At 35.0% G+C, this 23,028-nt stretch overlaps 2 protein-coding genes across 6 annotated transcripts in view; both read right to left on the minus strand.

The window, feature by feature from the left end:
• LOC106068110 (spore coat protein SP65-like) overlaps positions 1-23,028 on the minus strand; it is a 52,788-nt gene that overhangs the window by 15,534 nt on the left and 14,226 nt on the right. The window contains exons 1-2 of one of the 5 annotated variants that reach the window (XM_056003484.1): positions 2,726-3,091; positions 1,428-1,497 (exon numbers count right to left, since the gene is read on the minus strand). In XM_056003484.1, the coding sequence (XP_055859459.1) occupies positions 1,428-1,476 (49 nt within the window). In that variant the 5' untranslated portion in view covers positions 1,477-1,497; positions 2,726-3,091. Of the gene's footprint in view, positions 1-1,427; positions 1,498-2,668; positions 3,092-23,028 lie in introns of those variants that run through there. The other 4 variants (XM_056003482.1, XM_056003485.1, XM_056003481.1 and 1 more) reach the window with 4 other exon arrangements.
• The window catches only part of LOC106060944 (spore coat protein SP96-like), a 44,878-nt gene continuing 33,151 nt past the window's right edge, over positions 11,302-23,028 (minus strand). The window contains exon 5 of the mRNA XM_056003487.1: positions 11,302-12,728. The gene's annotated coding sequence lies outside the window, so the exon portion shown is untranslated. The remainder of the gene's footprint in view (positions 12,729-23,028) is intronic.

Consider the following 23,028-nt stretch of genomic DNA (forward strand, 5'->3'; position numbering starts at 1 on the left):
AAAGAACGCGTTGGTAAGAAATGATATTCTAATTAAAGCAAAAAAACAAAAGAGGGAGATGAAGGAAGACGGTCGAAGAGTCACGTGTGGTGCCCCAACCGCTCAACAGACTAATGAATAGGTAAATGTAAAGGAAAATTATGGTTCAGTGTTTTATTTATTAATGTTACTTTACGTGTATGCCTTCTGTACTGAAATGTCCAAATTTTTTTGTGTACTGCTGTGACTATAGCCAAATGTAAATCTGGTCATACTTAAAAATTGTTAGATCCAGATGTGGTCTCAGCGGCTCTGCATGGTGCAACCGCCGAAATAGTAAAAATTTCCTTGTCACCGTCAGGTGGTGGTTACAGTATAGGAATATGAGGCAAACTCCCCGCACTTAGCTCTGTTCTCGGCCACTTGTAGCGAGTGGGATACAGGAACGGGGACGGAGCGATGTGTACACGGCAGGGCTCGGTCTGGCCCAGTCAACCGATATGACCGTATACCGTTGGGAGCCATCAGACAGGACAGGGGTGAAGAGCCCCATGTCCAGGCCTGGTGGTTGGATAAAAGCCTTTTTAACCTCCAACGGGATAATGGCGCCTAAGGCGCCGACGCCCTACTGGACTTCACTGAAGGTGTCACCGTCAGCTTCGGAAGCCAGACAAGTTCTCATAAACGAAGATATACCACATAATCAGTCAAGTACAATTTCTTTCCCTTGTTCGAGATACCAAAAATTAATTACAATAGTTAATTCTTAAGTAATTGTTTAATATTTTGTATTGATTTTGTCAGATAAAAGAAATAATTGTGCAAAATTTCAGCTTGATCTGAGATTGGGAGTGGGAGAAATAACTCGTAAAATCTTTTTACCAGACAGACAAAGTTTATTTAAGCTTTGTTAACCAGCAAAATTTTGTTTAAAAAAAACTTAAAAAAAAAACAAAGCTTAACTAAGGAAAGAATTCCGCTTTTACAACTATATCTCTCAATAATGTAGAAGTTTTTTTCGTTATTCAATAACAAACGAAAGAATTAGCTACTAATAATTAATTGACTAATTGGTTAATTTTTATTATCGGTTCGCGTTTTGCTAGATGCAATAAATAATCATTTAAAGTTTCAACTTGATTTGAGAATGGAGTGTGAGAGAAATATTGTGTACTCTTATTTAAAGGGATGATACTTACATAATTAGCCTTATCTGTGAAGGATTCATTTCCCTTGTTGGTATCAAACAACATAGTTAATTACCGGTAATTAATTGACTATTTGGTCGTATCTTTTTATTCATGTCTTGTCTATGCCAATAAATAATTGTGCAAAGTTTCAACTTGATTCGATAATGGGTGTGGGAGAAATAATGTGTTCAAACTTTTTACCAGACAGACAGACAGAGTTGATAGAAGCGTTGTAAAAAGAAAACTGTCCAAACTTACCTACAAGAAAAAGCAGAGCTACAATCGCTGGAAAGTGTCCAAAGTTCATTCTTGATTCTCTAATGATGACCTAAAAAAAGTTACTTTTTATGAATTAAAGTGTCTCCAACACGTACACTTGTGAACTTATAAACCATGTAAACATTACACAATGAGTAAAATAAAAAACTATGCTTTTAGTCACAAACATTGCGACGGATCTACTAAAGGAATAAAACACTGAAAAATACTGATGCTTTAAAAAGTATACTTTATAATAGATTTCTCAACCAGTATTAACTTATCTGATAAAATACAAACGTTACTTGATAAAAAAAAAGAGAGGATTACGTCCTACGCATGTTCCTAGGTCAATCTAGTCATGACTTATATTCTGTCAAGTCACTGGTTTTCCTGGCTGACTCAGGCAACCTAAAAGCACTAGGGAAGAAGTATTGCTAACATTTTTTTTTGCTTGATGTTGGGGTGAGATGATCAGCGGTTCTCAACCTTTTTGGCTCGTCGACCCCCCTTTACAATTCTCCACTATGTAGCGACCCACAACGGTAAAATTATTTTCATTCATTCATGCGCATAAACAACAGTGCTATTGTGAATGTTATAGAATCGCAATTCTACTGTAGCTATTTGATATATATTGCAAAAGTTTTATGTTTAATCACGAAACAATATGTAAGAATATTTTGTCTTATATATCTCGTCAATGCGAATGTTGACCTTGTTTTTGTTTCACTTGATTAGGAATTCTTGGGACTGTCTTTCCAAGAGTAACACTTTTGAGTAATAATTACTGTATTTAGACTTAAGAACTAACAGAAAACCTGCAATAGATCCTAGTTCCTACAGATCAAATGATGTATTATAATAATTAGATACCAAATGTTGTTAGAGTGAGAGATTCATTTTTTTTTTGTGTCTATATAGATTTTGTAAATCTATTTATTTCATCTATGCTGTTTTATTGTCAAATTTGTACATTTAATAGCTGATCATAAAGACTTAAAGATGCTTTACAATAAATAGATACCAAATGTTGTTATGGTGATTCATTGGTTTTGGAGTCTTTATAAAAATGTTTTGTATCTATTTCCTTAATAATGTTTTACTTTTAAATGTGTACTTTTACAGGCATATTAATAATTTACACTTAATAATGAAACTTAATATGACAAAATAATTACAAAGATAAATAAGTCTATTTTTTTTAAAACAAAGCTATTTGTATAAATGTTTTCACTAACAATTTAATTCCTGCTTAAGTTGAAACGTACAAAAGTATAACTTTACCAAACTGCTACCTGTTCTCTGGGAGGGATGATCACTAAACTGTATTTTCAATAGCAACCTGTTAAATATATTTGTGTACAGCCTTAAAGTACAAAGGCCTAAACTGTATCCGCGTCAATCGTAATGTGTTCTTTTAAATTAGAAACAAAATGGTGATTTCTATTCATATCTTCTCGTTCCTATTCACATCATAATTGTATTGATTATTTTGATAGAATCTGTCTTTCTTCTTTTCAGATTGGCTCGAGACCTGGTAAAGTTTCAGTGTTTATTTGTCTTTCTGCAGTCGTTCTCTTTGGTTACAAAACAACAAACGTACTATAGAAGTCAATTGTGACAGAACGCAATGCAAAATAAAAGATAAGTATGAGAGACTGCTGTTGAACAGAGAAGTGCTGATTACTTGTAGCGGAAATCGATCCAAGTTAATTCCGGATGTTTACATATTGCAAAGCAAAGCATACATACATACATACATACCATGGGCGAAGCCAGGATTTTTTTAGGGGGGGGGGGTTGGGGGGAATCCCCCCCCCCCCGCCAAATATTTATATATATATATGTTTGTGTGTATATAATTAATTAATTCTGACTCTTCATTCTTTCGGAAGACGTTTATTGTACCATAGAATAGGTTCTTCCTGGAGTTAGTGGAAAAATTGTAGTCTCCCTGTCCTTGTCAGCATTGTGGTCTGGGGGAGAGCTGCGAGCACTATTTCCGTTATTGAAAGCCAACAAAATGCATATTCTGAGGTATCTACAGTGCATTACCCTGCTAATAAAAAGTTTTATTTCAAAACAAATGTGCTATTCTAACTGACTTAGATCCTCACGCGCCGTCCGGCAAGCTGTTTCCACAAAAATCTGTCACTGGCAATATCTGAAGCCTCTTCCAACCTGCTCTGAGGACCTCCGTGAAAGTGTGGTGTGAAGTTGTACTAGGATGTTTTTGTTTGCGATTTCCTCGTAATGGTCTCCATGTCATTGCAACTCTTATTATGCGTAATTCATTTTGACGAAGAACATGTCCCGCAAACCTTATGCGACGTTCTGTCAAAACCTTACCAAAGGGTTGACTCCCAGTTTGGCATATGATTTCCTTGATTGACTCTAAAATCTGTCTTAGCCATCTTAGTTGAGCCACATTTAGTCTTTTTCAAATTCGGCAGATGACTATCTACTGCACTTTATTAATGGAGCCCAGCGACTGGTAGAAATTTGTAACCTCTCTTGGCTACACTCTTGGAATTAGGTGACTGTAGTTTGCTTAAGATTTTATATCGAAAAGGGAAATTTTATCGTCAAAATAATCTGTTGGGGGTTTTTAAACTAAAAAAACTCTGGAGTTGTTTTTTTTTTGTAAATTCAAAACCCATTTAGCTACGCTAATAGAATTTGGTGAATGTAGTTTGCTTTAGAATAATATTGAAGAGGGGGTTTTCAACCTCAAAACTCTCTGTAGGGGGATTTTAAACTTAAAAAAAAGCCATCTGGAGGAGGGGGATTTAAACTCCAAACCCCCTTTGGCTTAACTAAGCTCAAAGAATTCTAGTGTATAATTTACTTTTTTTTTACATTGAAGAGGTATTTTTAGCATCAAACAACTCTGATGGGAGGTTCAAACTCAAAACCCTCTTTGGCTACGATCATAGCATTTTGAGTGTGTAATTTGCTTTTTTTACATTGAAGAAGTACTTTTTTAGCTTTAAACCCCATTAAAGGGGGGTTTAAACTCAAAACCACTTTGGCTTCGCTCATAGCATTTTTAGTGTGTAATTTGCTTTTTTTTAATATTGAAGAGAAGGTTTTATTGTAAATTTCGGAGGGGGTTTTAGAATCAAAATCTTCCTTAGCTATGCTCTTGGAATTTGGGGTTTGTCGTTTGCATTATTTTCTGTGTATTTTTTTAGAAGGGAGGAATTTAACTGCAAAAACCCCTGGAAGGCGTTTTAAACTCAAAACCCCTTTGGCTGCGCTGGGGCAAGTGATGGTTTAGTATTAAAATCTCACCTAAAAATAAACAAAATCAAAGCAAAATATCCGTCAGTAAATATCATCTCACCCCCGCTGCGGGATCCCCCCGGCTACGCCCATGATACATGCACATATACATACATACATACATACATACAGACATACATACATACATACATACATACATACATACATATATACATACAAACATACATGCATACATACATATATACGTACATGCATACATACATACATACATACATACATATATACATACAAACATACATGCATACATACATATATACGTACATGCATGCATATGTTACATACACATAAATACATACATACATACATACATACATACTTACATAAATACATTCATATATACATACATATATACATACATGCATATTTTACATACACATACATACATTCATACATTCATACATTTATACATACCTACATACATATATGCATGCATACATACATACATACATACATACATACATACATACATACATACATACATACATACATACATACATACATACACATGCATTTAAGATTGAGTGAATTTTCGACTGCTGGGCTGCCCACACGTCAACACTCGCCTCTCTTCTATGCTGACCGGGTCCAAATGGATGGCAAGCCATCGCAATTTAAGGTCAGGTGGCTGCAGGAGTTTGCCAGAGCGCAGTAGTCTTACCATTTTACCCCCTTAGCCTTAGACCTTACAGGGACACACACAAGGCAGTGCGGCTATTTACTTTCAGCAAAGGGTTTGGTTTGTGGGCAGCACGCTGACTGTTTATAACTGCCTACTGTTAGTTAGTGAGATAATGTTTCAACAATCCTAGTTCAAAATAATTCAAGTCTGTTGAAATTAATTATCTTATGTACATTTCAATAGATTGATTATCTAGATCTTTCTAGACTACGTATCTAGAATTTAGAAAATGATAATAATGAGACGAGAGTGCTCTAATTTTCTATTTTCAGTTACTAGATCTAGGTCTAAACATTAAATTATGTTACATAGGTTATGGTTGAAAACAACAACTTTACTTCTTATAGCTACTTTACAAAACAACGCCTTGTTTCAGATTTTTTAAAGTTTTAAACGACATTTGTGTAGTCCTGTCTAGGTACAATATATATCTGTGGTCTAGGCGCTTGTGTGTAGTGTTAGAGATTTCCATGTGCAGTCTTGGTATAATTTATGTCTTTGGTCAGTACACAGAAGATTTTGAGGAAGAGGTTCAGAGTTGTGTAATATTATTAATGATTGGTCCGCTGATTCACTAACATTACTAGACCCTGGCATCTTGTGAGAAGACAGACGTTTCCCAAAATGCCTTTGTCCGAAATCAGCCTATACTGATTTGAGTTTAACTTTTGTGAGTTAAAGGGACTCTCTCTCTCTCTCTCTCTCTCTCTCTCTGTAACAGTTTGTATATTGTCTCCTAGGAACTAATAAACTTCTTTGTTTTCCGCGCCTCCTTTCTCTCTCTCTCTCTCTCTCGTACTACGGGCGTCTGTTTTTCTCTAGTACTACAAACGTTTCTCTTTCTCTCTCACTCTCTCTCTCTCTCTATCTCTAGTACTACAGACGTCTCTCTTTCTCTCTCTCTCTCTTTTTCTCTCTCTAGTACTACAGACGTCTCTCTCTCTCTCTAGTACTACAAACGTCTCTCTTTCTCTCTAGTACCATCGACGTCTTTCTTTCTCTCTCTAGTACTACGGGTGTCTCTCTTTCTCTCTCTAATACTACCGACGTCTCTCTTTCTCTCTCTCTAGTACTACCGACGTCTATCTTTCTCTCTCTCTAATACTACCGACGTCTCTCTTTCTCTCTAGTACCATCGACGTCTTTCTTTCTCTCTCTAGTACTACGGGTGTCTCTCTTTCTCTCTCTAATACTACCGACGTCTCTCTTTCTCTCTCTCTAGTACTACCGACGTCTATCTTTCTCTCTCTCTAATACTACCGACGTCTCTCTTTCTCTCTAGTACTACCGACGTCTCTCTTTCTCTCTCTCTAATACTACCGACGTCTCTCTTTCTCTCTAGTACTACCGACGTCTCTCTTTCTCTCTCTCTAATACTATCGACGTCTCTCTTTCTCTCTCTAATACTACCGACGTCTCTCTTTCTCTCTCTCTAATACTACCGACGTCTCTCTTTCTCTCTCTAGTACTATCGACGTCTCTCTTTCTCTCTAGTACTATTTACGTCTCTCTTTCTCTCTCTAGTACTACGGACATCTCTCTTTCTTTCTCTAGTTTCTCTTTCTCTCTTTAGTACTACGGATGTATCTCTTTCTCTCTCTAGTACTACTAACGTCTCTCTTTCTCTCTCTAGTACTACTTCGTCTCTCTTTCTCTCTCTAGTTCCATCGACGTCTCTTTTTCTCTCTCTCTAGTACTACGGACGTCTCTCGTTTTCTCTAGTGCTACGGACATATTTCTTTCTCTCTCTAGTACTACCGACGTCTGTCTTTGTCTCTCTAGAGTTCTAGTCAGTGGTGTAGCAAGGTACCAGTGGGCCCTTGCTTAAGAATATGTTGATGGGCCCCTACCCCCATACAACCAATTTGTGTGTGTGTGACAAAAACAAATCGAGTAGTTTGTCAGTATTGATACATTTACTAAAAGACATTTATAATACAACCTCATGAACACAGCTGACTTAAAACCAAGTTTAGATACTGTTTAGGAGAGAAAACATAATGTGCAAGTGGCTGCTTTTGTTGAAACAATGCGTGAAAGTCATTGTACTGTCCACTCATATTGGAAAACCATCGTAGTCTTGGCCTCGCAAGTAATTTAAAGAAATATGGGGTTTTTTTTATTGCTTGTTGTATTTGTTCTGCTTATTCTACAGACATCTGCAGACATCACAAATATAAACACCCAAGAAATGACTCTCTGGTTGCAATTCCTTTGGGTATCTCATCACCGGAGCCCACAAAACAATGTCAGAAAATAATTTTAAAATACATAATAATGGAGTAGATTGTCTATTATGTGTCTTTGAATTTGTGGGTCAAGGTAAGGAGTTGTGTTTTTTTTTGTGTGTGTTTGTTTTCCTAAGAATTAATATGACTGCTAAGAAATGGTCGTTGTTAACTGTGTCACCTAAACGATAATCTTCGCGCGATAACCAATAAATAAAATGTTGTTGAATGCCAAAGTTAAAACTAACATTCACTATGCGATGAATTACTTTCAGTCAGTAATTGTCAACTTCTTCAATGTGCTTCTTGTTTACATCATCCACAGTTCTCAGTAAAATCACTAAATTTAGAAAGCCTTCAGGACAGAAGACTCAAAAGTAAAGTAGCAATTATACATAAAACACTGAACCATAATCTTCAAATACAAAAAAAAAAAAATTAATAAAATACTCTGAAAGACACAAAGATAAAGGCACATTCCTCGTCCTATATGCTAGGACAAATTTGTACAAATACTCCTTCTTCCCTAGTGCTATTAGAGCATGGAATGGGTTGCCTGAGCTAGCCAGGAAAACCAGTGACTTGGCAGAATTTAAGTCATTGGTTAATATGCATGAATAAATGCATGACGCGTAGGACGTAATCATCTTCTTTTTTGAAGTAACGTCTATATTATATAAGTGGTTTCCAGATCAGACAGTTCTCCGTATAGAGTTTTGTTCGGGTCTCTTGATATAGTATACAGCTATGAAAGACATGGTAAGCACAAGGGCAGGTTTCCATTATCCCAACTTTAAGCTTCCGGAACATATGTTGTCTCGTTCTGTTGTGTCCGGTTCTGAGTCGAGATAGCTTTTCTTGTAATTGGAATGTGAGCTGGTTTTATTCTCATTTATTCTACACTCTATTATTTTCATCAGTTCTTCTGGGTAGAGAGGGTTTTCATGTGTTTGCTCATGTCTGCTTTTTCATTGCCTTCTAATTCAATGCGTTATGGAATCCATGAAGAATAGTTTCTTTGCTGTTGATGTTAAGCTTTACAAGAGCTGTCCTGAGTTGCTTTATATTAGAAGTATCCGAGTTTTTCAGGCTTTGAAGGACTGTTTAAGTATCGGGCTGGCCACATGACACCCTAGTTAACCATCGGCCATAGTAACAGATGAGCTTTACATCATCTGCCCTATTGATCTTAAGGAAGTATTTCTTAAACTTTTACCGGTTGCACCCCTCCCCTAAATCGAGAAGAATGTCGTCGCCTTTCTGCCCCACAATAGTTTGCTGGAGTGCTGTAGATTTTCAAGAGGGTGGTAAGAATGTAATGAAAAATAAACGAAACTTTAACTAATTGTAGTTTTTATTTGCATTGTTATTTCCAATGTTACCAATATGTTTTCGTTATGCTCGGAATCCAAATTTACTTATTGACTTCATTCAACCTAGTCCGTTTTCTCTTTTTTTTTTTACTAACCCTTGTACGGGGTCACCACATTTCAATTAACATGTTTTTAGCAAGTGATGCTATTTTAAACATTGGTGAAAAAGGAGAATGAGATAAAATTTGTAAAATGTAAAATGTTTTACATGTTTCGGATGTTCCTTCAGAGTTGAAGATAATTACTTCCTACTCCAAACCTCCCGCAGGACGACGGGGGATGGGAGCGGGCAGGGTTTGAACCCGGGACCATCGATAAATCTGAACGACAGTCCAGCGTGCAAACCGCACGACCAGACAGCCATCCTTCTTTATACCTAAGTGTTAAAAAAGGAACTCTTTCTCTGCAGATTAGGCTTACTTTTAGATCTATTAAGTAATATTGAAGAAGATAAAGACCTCGGCTTAAAATGCTGTCAGGACCTTCAATTTCTAAAATCCGGTACTTTTATACACATCCTGTATAAGTCCGCGCTATTTTCTCTTGCGTTATTTTTTCTAAACATTTTGCGCTATTTTGTCATGTTACCATCTCGTTTCTGTCTCTAGTACTACCGACGTCTCTTTTCCTCATTACATCACTTCCTGTGCAATGTTTTTCTTTCACCATCATTTTTTTATATTATTTTTTTTTCTGCTGTACCCTCATTTTTTCTCTCATTCTCACTCTCTCTCTTTGCTCACTCTTTAATGTTTCTGAATCCATGTATTTGTCCTTAACTTTACGCATTACTTACTGTCTTATTTCTCTTTATATATTTATTAGGGGTGCACCGGATAGTAGCTCCGGCTCCGGCCGAATAACCATTTTTCACTATCCGGTCATATTCGGCATAATTGTCTGGATAGCAAAAAAAATACCAATTTAATATGTATAAAGTGAACCTCGTTCCCATAATGTCTGTTCTAGAATGTATAAACGTTTCTGAATCCTGTGATGTCTATATTATATAATGACTCTTAATTTGGAGCCATTTTTTCCCCGAATTCTTATGATTGTCGTTTTTATTTTTCGTTTTGTCAGCTTTTCTATTGTCCCAGATAAATGCAGCTAGAAATTGTTATAGTTAATATTTTTGATAACGTCACCAACCAAAAAAGTCCTAAGGCTAGTGATAAAATATATGTTAATTTAAAAAATTAGTTTAAAAATTAAGGCCACTATTAAAGAGTGCCTAATTTTCTGGTGTCTAATTTTCCGCCTTGTCAAAAAGTGTCTTATGTACCTGTGCCTAAATTCCCGGGTGACTAATTTACCGGTGCCTAAACTTCCTAGATTCTAGACATTCGTGGCCAGCACAACGACCAACCGACTTTACTTTTCCCCAACTAAAGTCAGGTACCCCTTACTGCAGGGTGGACACAAGGGCGCCCTAAGGATCCCGAAATTAAATAGCCCAGTCATCCCCACAATTCGAACCCGGGGTCCCCCGGTTCGGAAGCCAAACGCTTGACCACTCAACCACCGCGCTTTTGAGTCTGACCAGTTCATCCCCCCTAATCTAAGGCCTGGCGGCTAGCTCTGTTGTTGGCATCTTTTCTTAGGGTGTGACCAATCCATCTCCCCAATTTAGGCGAGAAGATGGATTGGAATATTTCCTTAGGGTGTGAAAATCAATCTCCCCAATCTAAGCTCAGCTCTCTGTTGTTGGCTTCATTCCTTAGGGTGTGGCCAATTCATCTCCTTTTTCTTTCTAAGATCTGCACCTCAGTATCTCACTGTACGTCAGTCTCTCACAGTTTGGTCTTTTCTACTTTGTCATACCCACTTTAATTTCAAGATAGTTCTCACACAAATGTTGGTGAAAGTTCGCACTTTTAATTTTATTCTTAATTATTTCACTTGATAGTTTTCCTTTTTTAACACTTAGGTATAAAGAAAATAAGAAACTATATTTTATAATGTAATATTTAATATATCAATTGAAAAATAAATAATAAATATCATAAAATTTAGTCAGTAGCATACATAGATATACCATATATATATATATATATATATATATATATATATATATATATATATATATATATATATATATATAATATATATATATGAGTATATTTTTGTATGCCACGTCATATGTATCCAAAGTTATGATTAGGTGTATGGTATCACAGATATGCTTTATATGCTTGGCAAACTAGATGGTGAGTGAAGACATGACATTGAAGGTTGTATATTTCAATATCAGTAGGCCCTATACGTTGGCATATTTTAATATCAGTAGGCGGTAGACGTTGGCATATTTTAATATCAATGGTAGGCCTTAGACGTTGGTATATTTTAATATCAATTGTAGGCCCTAGATGTTGGTATAGTTCAATATCAATTGTAGGCCCTAGACGTTGGTATATTTTAATATCAATTGTAGGCCCTAGATGTTGGTATAGTTCAATATCAATTGTAGGCCCTAGACGTTGGTATATTTTAATATCAATTGTAGGCCCTAGATGTTGGTATAGTTCAATATCAATAGTAGGCTCTAGACGTTGGTATATTTCAGTATCAATTGTAGGCCCTAGATGTTGGTATAGTTCAATATCAATAGTAGGCCCTAGATGTTGGTATAGTTCAATATCAATAGTAGGCCCTAGATGTTGGTATAGTTCAATATCAATAGTAGGCCCTAGATGTTTGTATAGTTCAATATCAATAATACGCCCTGGATGTTGGTATAGTTCAAGATGAATAGTAGGCCCTAGATGTTAGTATAGTTCAATATCAATTGTAGGCCCTAGATGTTGGTATAGTTCAATATCAATTTTAGGCCCTAGATGTTGGTATAGTTCAATATCAATAGTAGACCTTAGATGTTTACGGTTAAACGTCTAACATATGTATAATAAGAAAAAAAAACTAAGACATAAATAATGAAATATTCGCTTGACATGTCATTAAACAATGGGATTGACTTCAGGACAAAGTATCTATCTCTAATTTTTTTTTATAATATTACATTCTCTTATCAATGTAGGAAAACTTGAGTCAATTTATCGTATCATAATCTCTTATAAATGTAGGAAAATTGACTGATTGTATAGCATCATATTCTCTTATTAATGTAGGCCAATGGACTTTATTGCATCACTGTGGTCCTATTGACTGACTTTATAGTGTCATATTCTCTTATCAATGTAGGCCAATGGACTTTATTGCATCACTGTGGTCCAATTGGCTGACTTTATAGTGGGATTGTTGGAACAGTGAGACACTTTAATGTATCATATTCTTCTTTACTCTATCCTGTAATGATCTTCAAAACTGATTTAAAAAGAAACAACTTAATGCTTCAATTAGTTCCCAAAGTGTCCGGTGATGTTAGAGCTAGTGTGTCAGTAAGAAACCTCTAACGTTTCTTTGTAGATGTTGACACATTCACTTCTAACTCTCTATGACCTCTGTAGTGTTGTAGTTTTTTTTTAACTGAAGTGTCTACTAAAAATTGAGCTTCCTACTGGGTTTTATTAATGTTTGAGTTTTGATATTTCCTAATAAAATGAAGACACTAGAACATTCTTTAATAGGCTATTCCATCAGATCAATCCATCCGAAACAATTCCACCAGAGTTTATCAATGTCAAGTACGTCATCTATGCAAAACCTATAAACATTTTTTTTTCTTGTGTAAAAAAGCTTAAAAACAAACAATCTGTGGGGAAAAAAGAAAAAAAAGGTCGAAATAAGAATACATCATAAAACAAACACTATTATAACTCATTTTTATTATCTACTACCCTGACATTACCCTCGGCCTGCGGGTCTAAGTTTGTGTTTACTAATCTAGTAGATTGAATTAGATTTATGTTAAACTTAGCTAATGATCCTTTCAAGTTTTTTCTCTTTCGCTACGAAAATAAACTTAGTTTTGCGAAAATGGGTTTACCCGAAGCCGATACATACATATCTATTAAAAACGAAAAGAATGATAGCTTTGTTAAATGAATTGGATTATAAAGTGAACAATTAAACTAAATAATTTTTAGTACGTGATTCATGAATGAATATAGATCTCGGCTTCGCAGCTTTCGTAAACGAATGAGTCGAATGTATTAAAAATGCTTAAGAAAACCAAATTTGAATGTTAATTTGATCAAAATATGAAATTAATGGACTATAATTAGTATGTTCATGTGTTAAAGTATAAAACTATCTGTGCGAAGAGAAGTTTTATCGTCTTATAGTTGAATTAGAGTTTTAGATCTAGGGATGGAAAGATGTGTAACATTACTGTATTGTCTAATAAAAGAATGTTCGTCAGGAAATCTGTAGTCACAGATATAAGGAACTAATTTATGTAAAAATGCATTTGAAACACAAATTTAAAGGTTAATTTTATTATATAATGAAATCAATGGACCTTCTTTTGTATTTGTATGTGTCAAAGTAAAAAACTATCTGCGCAAATGGTATCTCTTAAAATTATATCTAGATCTAAATAAAAATGCAGTTTTTTGGATTATGGGTGATTTCAACCTACCTGATATAAATTGGAAAACACTAACCATAGATAAACACCAAAACCTTAAGGACATAAATGAGCTTTTCATAGAAACTTTACACAACCTAAGTTTAGATCAAATCATTAAAAAGCCAACTAGATTAAACAACACATTAGATCTCTTCTTAACCAACAGACCTGGATTAGTAGTTGATTATGATATTATCCCTGGTCTATCAGACCATGAGATCATAAAAATACACAGTCAGATAAAAGCAGTAGCCAATACAAAACCCAAAAGAAAAATCTTACTCTGGAATAAATGTAACCTAACACAACTACACCAAGCTGCATTAAACTTTCAACAAACATTCTTATTAGAAAAAGACATTAACCAACCAGTCGATGACCTCTGGAATTTCATTAAAAACCATCTTAAAAGCATTATAGAAAATCAAATACCAACTAAATACACATCAAACAAAATAAATAAATGCTGGTTTAATAATAGACTAAAGAAGCTTTGTAAACAGAAGGAAAACCTATATAGAAAATTTAAAGAAACTAATGCAGAAAGAGTTTACAAAAAGTATATAAAAATTAAACACTTAACCCAAAAAGTAAGCAGACAGCTGCAGAGTGAATACATAAACAATGTAATATCTAAAGACAACAACAAAAACCTATGGTCATACATTAAGTCTAAGAAAATGGAAACAACAGGCGTAGCGCCATTAAAAGATGAACATAACATAATACATAATGATAATGAAACTAAAGCAAACATTCTAAACAAATACTTTGCATCAGCATTCTCAGCCTCAGGAGACAAAGACATATTACTGAATTTGAACCAAGTAGACAACATAGAAGATATAGTAGTACAAGAAAATGGAATTCAAAAACTATTAGCCAACACCAAACCAAATAAAGCTTCTGGACCTGATGGTATTCCAGCTAGATTACTCAAAGAACTAAGTAATGAGCTAGCCCCAGTGTTCAAAATACTCTTTCAGGCTTCACTTAACCAGGGCAGAGTACCAAAGGACTGGAAAGAAGCTAATGTCACCCCCTTATTTAAAAAAGGAGAAAAATCTGACCCAGGAAACTACAGACCAGTATCACTTACCAGCATCACATGTAAAATCCTAGAACACATAATATGTAGCAACATCATAAACCACTTAGACAAACATAATGTCCTCACACCATACCAACATGGCTTTAGGAAATATAGATCATGTGAAACACAACTAATAGGACTAATTGTTGATTTTTCAAAAGGTTTAGATAATAGTGAACAAATAGATGCTATCTTACTAGATTTTTCTAAGGCTTTTGACAAAGTTCACCACCATAGTTTGCTTAAAAAATTAAAATATTTCGGCATTAATGGTCCACTGCATCAGTGGATTAAAGACTTTCTGATAGGGAGAGAACAAACTGTAATAATAAATGGCTCTAAATCAACACCGATAACAGTAAACTCAGGTGTACCTCAAGGAACAGTCTTGGGTCCACTACTATTTTTAATTTACATAAATGATTTACCAAATTGCATTACTTCAGGAACGAAAGTCAGATTATTTGCAGACGATTGCATAATATATAGAACAATAAAAACAACACAAGACACAGATATTTTACAAAGAGAATTAGATGAATTACAGAAATGGGAATCAAATTGGAGCATGTCTTTCCACCCAGAAAAATGTCAGTTGTTAAGAGTAACAAAAAAACTAAAACAAATTAATTCCACTTATCTTATTCATGGCAAACCAGTAACACAGACTAAAAACGCAAAATACCTAGGTGTTATAATAAATGAAAAACTGTCATGGAATCCACATATTGATGAAACTACAAAAAAATCAAACAAAGCATTAGGATTTATTAAAAGAAATTTCTATAAATCAAATAAGAACATAAAACTAAAATGTTATTTAACCTTGGTTAGGCCAATAATAGAATATGCATCCTCTGTTTGGGACCCCTCAACTCAAGAAAACATTAAGAAACTAGAACAGACACAAAATAGAGCAGTGCGATTCATAACAAACGAATATTCACATTTGACTAGAATAACACCTTTAGTAAAATCACTAAATTTAGAAAGCCTTCAGGACAGAAGGCTCAAAAGTAAAGTAGCAATAATACATAAAACACTGAACCATAATCTTCAAATATAAAAACAAAATTTAATAAAATACTCTGAAAGACACAAAGATAAAGGCACATTCCTCGTCCCATATGCTAGGACAAATTTGTACAAACACTCCTTCTTCCCTAGTGCTATTAGAGCATGGAATGGGTTGCCTGAGCTAGCCAGGAAAACCAGTGACTTGACAGAATTTAAGTCATTGGTTAATATGCATGACTAAATGCATGACGCGTAGGACGTAATCATCTTCTTTTTTAAAGTAACGTCTGTATTATATAAGATAAGATAAGATCTTTTTTCATGTCAACATTGTAAACAAAGTCTAGATCCATAAAAGTTTTAACAAGATTGGTTAAGCGGTTTTGATTTCTGTTCGTCACATACATACATACATACATACATACGCCGTACTTTCTACTTTATAAAGTAGACTAGACATATGTTACCCGCGACCCGCGGGTCTTTATTTGCGCATTATTGTCGATATAGTTACTGAGAGTGTTTTGTAAACAATTAAACGAAATAATAATGTAATAAGTAAAGCGAATGTGTCAATGTAAAAATAGTGTGAATGAAGCTATCAAATCAGAATAGCTAATAGGCTTAAATCCATTTGTAAAAATTAAAACATTTGCTTGTAGGCCTACATATATTTGATTAAAATTTGAGACGAATAGACTTAATTTTGTATGTTCATGTGTTACAGTATAAAGTAGATCTTTAGGTAGACATAGATCTAAATCTACACTAATCTAGAGGCCTTTATAGAGTTCGTTCTGTGTTGCGCATGCGTGACCTTTTTTCATGAATGAATATAGGCCTATTTCAACACGGCTACGCAGCTTTATTTAGCGAACAGCGAACGAATGTATTAAAAATGCTTTAGAAAAACAAATTTTAATGCTAATTCGATTAAAATATGAAATGAATGGACAATAATTAGTATGTTTATGTGTTAAAGCATAAAACTATCTTTGCGAAAAGAAGTTTTATCATCTGAGAGTTCAATAGGAGTTTTAGACCTAGGCCTAGGAATAGACTCAGTAGAGAGATGTGTAATGTGTAACCATTTGGTAATGTCTAATGAAAGAATGTTCGCCAGGAAATCTGTAGTCACAGATATCAGGAACTAATTGATGTAAAAAATGCTTTTTAATAATCTAGTGGATTGGATTTAGATGTATGTTAAACGTAGCTAATGATCCTTTCAAGTTTTTTCTCTTTCGCTACGAAAATAAAATTAGGTTTGCGAAAATGGGATTACCCGAAGCCGATACATTCATATCTATTAAAAACGAAAAGAGCGATAGCTTTGTTAAATAAATGGGATTATAAAGTGAACAATTAAACGAAATCATTTTTAGTATGCGATTCATGAATGAATATAGATCTAGGCCTATCTCAACTCAGCTTCCGTAAACGAATGTAGCTTTAGAAAACCAAATTTGAATGTTTATTTGATCAAAATATGAAATGAATGGACTTTAATTAATATGTCTATGTGTTAAAGTATAAAACTATCTGTGCGAAGAGAAGTTTTATCATCTTAGAGTTGAATTAGAGTTTTAGATCTAGGGATGGGATTATAAAGTAAACAATTAAACGAATTAATTTTTAGTACGCGATTCATTACGGTATTGTCTAATGAAAGAATGTTCGTCAGGAAATCTGTAGTTAGAGATATAAGGAACTAATTTATGTAAAAAATCCTTTTGAAACACAAAATTGAAGTTTAATTTTATTATATAATGAAATCAATGGACCTTCTTTTGTATTTTCATGTGCCAAAGTAAAAAAACTATCTGCGCAAAGTGTATTTCTTAAAATTATATCTAGGTCTAAATCCTTTCTATCTTTTCTCATGTCAACATTGTAGACATGGCCTAGATCCATAAAATACTAAAGCTGTAATAGAGTCGGACAACTTTATTTTTTTTGAGGGTCTTAAGTTTGTTTTAGGGCTACAATACATACACTACGGTCTAAGTTAGTACCCAAGGAACATTCCTGCCTAGTTTTATCAAGATTGGTCAAGCGGTTTTGATGTCTATAAGTAACATACATACATACATACATACATACATACATACATACATACATACATACATACATACATACACCTCACATTCTACTTAATAATATAGATAGTACTAGACATATGTTACCCGCGACCCCCGAGTCTTTATTTGCGCATTACTGTCGATATATATTATAGTCACTGAGAGTGTTTTGTTAACAATTAACAATTAAACGAAATAATAATGTAATAAGTAAAGCGAATGTGTCAATGTAAAAATAGTGCGAATGAAGCTATGAAATCAAAATAGCTAATAGGCTTATATCCATTTTTTTTTTCAAATTAAAACATTTGCTTGCAGGCTTACATATATTTGATTAAAATTTGAGACGAATAGACTTAATTTTGTATGTTCATGTGTTAGAGTTCTTAGAGTTCAATAAGAGTTTTAGACCTAGGCCTAGGAATAGACTCAGTAGAGAGATGTGTTAATGTGTAACCATTTGGTAATGTCTAATGAAAGAATGTTCGCCAGGAAATCTGTAGTCACACAGATATCAGGAACTAATTTATGTAAAAAATGCTTTTGAATAATCTAGTGGATTGGATTTAGATGTATGTTAAACGTAGCTAATGATCCTTTCAAGTTTTTTCTCTTTCGCTACGAAAATAAAATTAGTTTTGCGAAAATCGGTTTACCCGAAGTCGATACATTCTTATCTATTAAAAACGAAAAGAGCGATAGCTTTGTTAAATGAATGGGATTATAAAGTGAACAATTAAACGAAATAATTTTTAGTACGCGATTCATGAATGAATATAGATCTAGGCCTATCTCAACTCATCTTCGCAGCTTTCGTAAACGAATGTAGCTTTAGAAAACCAAATTTGAATGTTTATTTGATCAAAATATGAAATGAATGGACTTTAATTAATATGTCTATGTGTTAAAGTATAAAACTATCTGTGCGAAGAGAAGTTTTATCATCTTAGAGTTGAATTAGAGTTTTAGATCTAGGGATGGGATTATAAAGTAAACAATTAAACGAATTAATATTTAGTACGCGATTCATTACGGTATTGTCTAATGAAAGAATGTTCGTCAGGAAATCTGTAGTCACAGATATAAGGAACTAATTTATGTAAAAAATGCTTTTGAAACACAAAATTGAAGGTTAATTTTATTATAAAATGAAATCAATAGATCTTCTTTTGTATTTTTATGTGTCAAAGTAAAAAACTATCTGCGCAAAGTGTATTTCTTAAAATTAGATCTAGGTCTAAATCCTTTCTATCTTTTCTCATGTCAACATTGTAGACATGGCCTAGATCCATAAAATACTATAGCTGTAATAGAGTCGGACAACATTATTTTTTTTGAGGGTCTTAAGTTTGTTTTAGGGCTACAATACATACACTACGGTCTAAGTTAGTACCCAAGGAACATTCCTGCCTAGTTTTATCAAGATTGGTCAAGCGGTTTTGATGTCTATAAGTAACATACATACATACATACATACATACATACACCACACATTCTACTTTATAATATAGATAGATAAGACTTTCAAAAATGTTTTAAAAAAACAGAATTAGCACGTGTAATATTTTTTTAAAAAGAAGGCTCTATAGTTGGCACAACGCATATTACATTGACAGTGTTGAATAAAACAATGATTCTATGTGATGATTCAATGTAATGATTCAATGTGATGATTCAATGTGATGATTTAATGTAATGATTCAATAAGATGATTCCATGTGATGATTCAATGTAATGATTCCATGTCATGAAATCTACTACACATACGCGAAATTACCACTGGTCTATCACGAGATCTCTAAAACTAGCATACGTATCAAATTTCGTACACAGCTTCTTTTCACCTCCTAGTGGCATCCCATTGAGGCCTTCGAAAATGCACTTTTTTAGCGGCCCCCGAAAGGGGAAAAGACGCTATTAGTTTTGTGCGAAATGTCTGTCCGTCTGTCCGTCCGTCCCGTTTAGATCTCGTAAACTAGAAAAGATATTGAAAATCCGACATCACAATATTTTAGACCATTCAAAGTTCTGATGCAACGGCTACTTTTTTTTTCCTGAAAGCGAAAAATCTAATTTTTAAAATCAGTTATGCAAGCAGTTTTTTAAAGAGAAGAAGCTAATTAGTATGCATTATAAGTAAGACCTAATTTAAAACGAATAGTAATCTTATAAACTTCATTTTCTTGAACATTTTCATAATATGTATTGTTATTGAGAATTCAAATAAAAGATTTAGCTTTTTCAAAACAATTACATTTTGTAAAGACCAGGAGAGGATCGGTAAAGCGCTTAGCTTCCGAACCGAGGGTCCCGGGTTCAAATCCTGGTGAGGACTGGGAGATCTCGTAAACTAGAAAGATATTGAAAATCCGACATCACAATATTTTAGACCATTCAAAGTTCTGATGCAACGGCTACTTTTTTTTTCCTGAAAGCGAAAAATCTAATTTTTAAAATCAGTTATGCAAGCAGTTTTTTAAAGAGAAAAAGCTAATTAGCATGCATTATCTAACGATATGGACTTACTAAACAAATATAGTAAACTATCTCCGATATGTCAAAATTTGTATATTGTAAATCTTCATGACATTGTTTTGTTATCATCTGTATTGTGTACAAATTGTTTACAACACAATAAAAAAATGGATCATTGAATATTAAGCAAAAAAAAAAAAAAACTTTTTCAAAACAATTACATTTTGTAAAGACAAGGAGAGGCTCGGTAAAGCTTAGCTTCCGAACCGAAGGTCCCGGGTTCGAATCGTGGTGAAGATTGGGATTTTCAACTTCGGAATCCTTGGACGCCTCTGAGTCTACCCAGCTCTAATGGGTACCCGACATTAGTTGGAGAAAAGTAAAGGCGGTTGGTCGTTGTGCTGGCTACATGACACCCTCGTTAACCGTAGGCCACAGAAACAGATGAACTTTTCATCATCTGCCCTATAGACCACAAGGTCCGAAAGGGGAACTAATTAGGCCAGGTTCACATCTACGTTTGCATTCACTTGCCATTATCCTTTGATCTGCAGCACCATTGATCTGTCAATCTTCTTTCTCCATTCTTATCTCTCATTTGTCTTTGATATAATTTCATTTGGATGTTCTTTCTGAAAATATTGAAGCCTGCCTGGGTGGACCACTTCGGGGGCCGATTTTAAGTTTGTGTTTCCACACAAACTGTCTTTGTAACCTTGTTTTCTCTAGGACTGAAACTAATGGTATGAAAAATGTACCGAACATTGCTTGCATTAAGATTGAAGGTTGCAAATATATATATATATATTGTAATAACTTAAGAGGGAGGCAACTCAACGAGACATAGACGTTTATTTACACGGAGACACGACTAACACAAAGGACATCTGCCTTGAGCACAGCATCTTCATATTGGCTCTAGACTTGGGCGGAAATCGTTAGTCCCTAATGTCAACATTCGACTTGTTTAGTCACAGATAGTGCGCACCTTCTTTCTGCACTATCTTGAATGGCGGTGCGCATGGTAAAGTCATAACATTGCCCCCGTCTTAGCACTTTTCGTCCCGAAAAGAAACACTGCAGCTGAGGTTTGACAGTTCAGATGGAGGTCGATCAGTGGGAGCCACAGGCGGCAGGGAGCGTGTTCCCCACGAAGCCATCCGCATTGTTTTCCTCCAGTGCCGCTTTCTCTTTCTCCAGTTGACCAGGCTGTTGTTGTGACGATGACGTGGTCGTTTGACACACAAAGAGATAGTGTCGAGCACTGTTTTCTTCAGCACAGCCGTTGATCGGACACGCTGTCTCAGCAGACCTTCCCGACAGACGCCTCTCAAGGGAGCTGCAGGTTCACATGCAGCCACGTTGAAAACAACAAAGTCCAATGCACCGCAGTCATCCTGAGACAACAGTCTCACATCCAGAATACAGGTTTCTTCAGTTTCAAGTGGAAAATGTCTTCCTCTTGACGACTCAGATTTAGAGTGGTCCGATTGACATTCATCTATGCCAATGTCGATGATGATGGTAGAAGTACATATGCCCTGTTGGTGGTTTTCTTGGCATCTAAATTCTATGTGTGATGCGCCGCACGTACAATTCATGGTAAACTTCTGGATGCAGTTGCCGAGCTTCGAATTTCCTTCGTAGGCACCGGAAGATAGGCAGAGGTCTTTAAAGTCCACAGCAACAGGCTCGAACGCAGACCCAACGTTGTCTTGATCTGTCCGGCTCATTGAGGTACTGGTAACAGGTACAACAGGAACAAACGCTTCAGGCACATAACAGACTTCAGTTTCTTCATTTGTCGCCTACCGTTCGACTCGGTACATCCCGTTGAGATCATCACAGCAATCGCCATCACGTTTCTCGTCTTGAAAGTCACAACCACAAGACTTGCCCACAACACAGACACAGACGGCCAGTGGCGTAGCTACCAATGTGCGGGTGGTGCGGGCCGCACAGGGCACCAAGTGGAGAGGGGCACCAAAATTCCCCCAGTGTGTATTAATTTCCTATTTCCCTGAGCATTTCAGTAAAAACGACTAATTGTATGGACACGAACAAACATAAACTACTGTATTTTAAACATGAACTAACGATTTATAAACTAGTCGTGTCGCTATTTTGTTTCATCTCCTTGACTATTTCTTCCATACAATGTAAGCTATAGAACAGTTTGAATCAAATTTACTAGATGGATTTCGGACACACGGTACATGTTGTTACTACACTGATCAATGCTCTGTAATATAAAGAAGAAGAAGAAGAAGATAGGCCAACCTTTTTTACTTCATTGTTTAGTCCACTGGTTTAATCTAGATATAGAGTTTAGTACAGTTTACAAATATATTACTAAACTCTAGCTCTAAACAATTGTCTTAGTTTATTCATTTCTTTATGATTCTTTATAGTTTAATTTTGGAAATAATTCTATTGTAATGTCAATATTTTTAAATAAGCTAACCTTTGTTTTCTACGAGATTTTTTAACTAACTAGTTAATTGTAATACTGTAACGTAAACAAAATGATGAACAGTGCTCAAGACAGACTAGTCTGGCTAACGCCTCAAAACCATTTTAAGCTCAGACTGAGAAATCGGCATCTCTGATTGAATTGGCTGACGGCATGGATCAAAGAGTGACTTGGAGTTAGTAAAATTACTATCAAAATACGATCCACTCTTAAGGGAGCATGTGCTTCGAACTAAGCTTTGTTCCAGACCGAATACATTCTTGTCTCCACAAATACAAAACAAATTTATTACACTATTGGGGGATCACGTTAAAAAACAAATCATACAGCAAGTAAAACAAG

This window comes from Biomphalaria glabrata, chromosome 11 (assembly GCF_947242115.1).
Source record: "Biomphalaria glabrata chromosome 11, xgBioGlab47.1, whole genome shotgun sequence".
NCBI lineage: Eukaryota > Metazoa > Mollusca > Gastropoda > Planorbidae > Biomphalaria > Biomphalaria glabrata.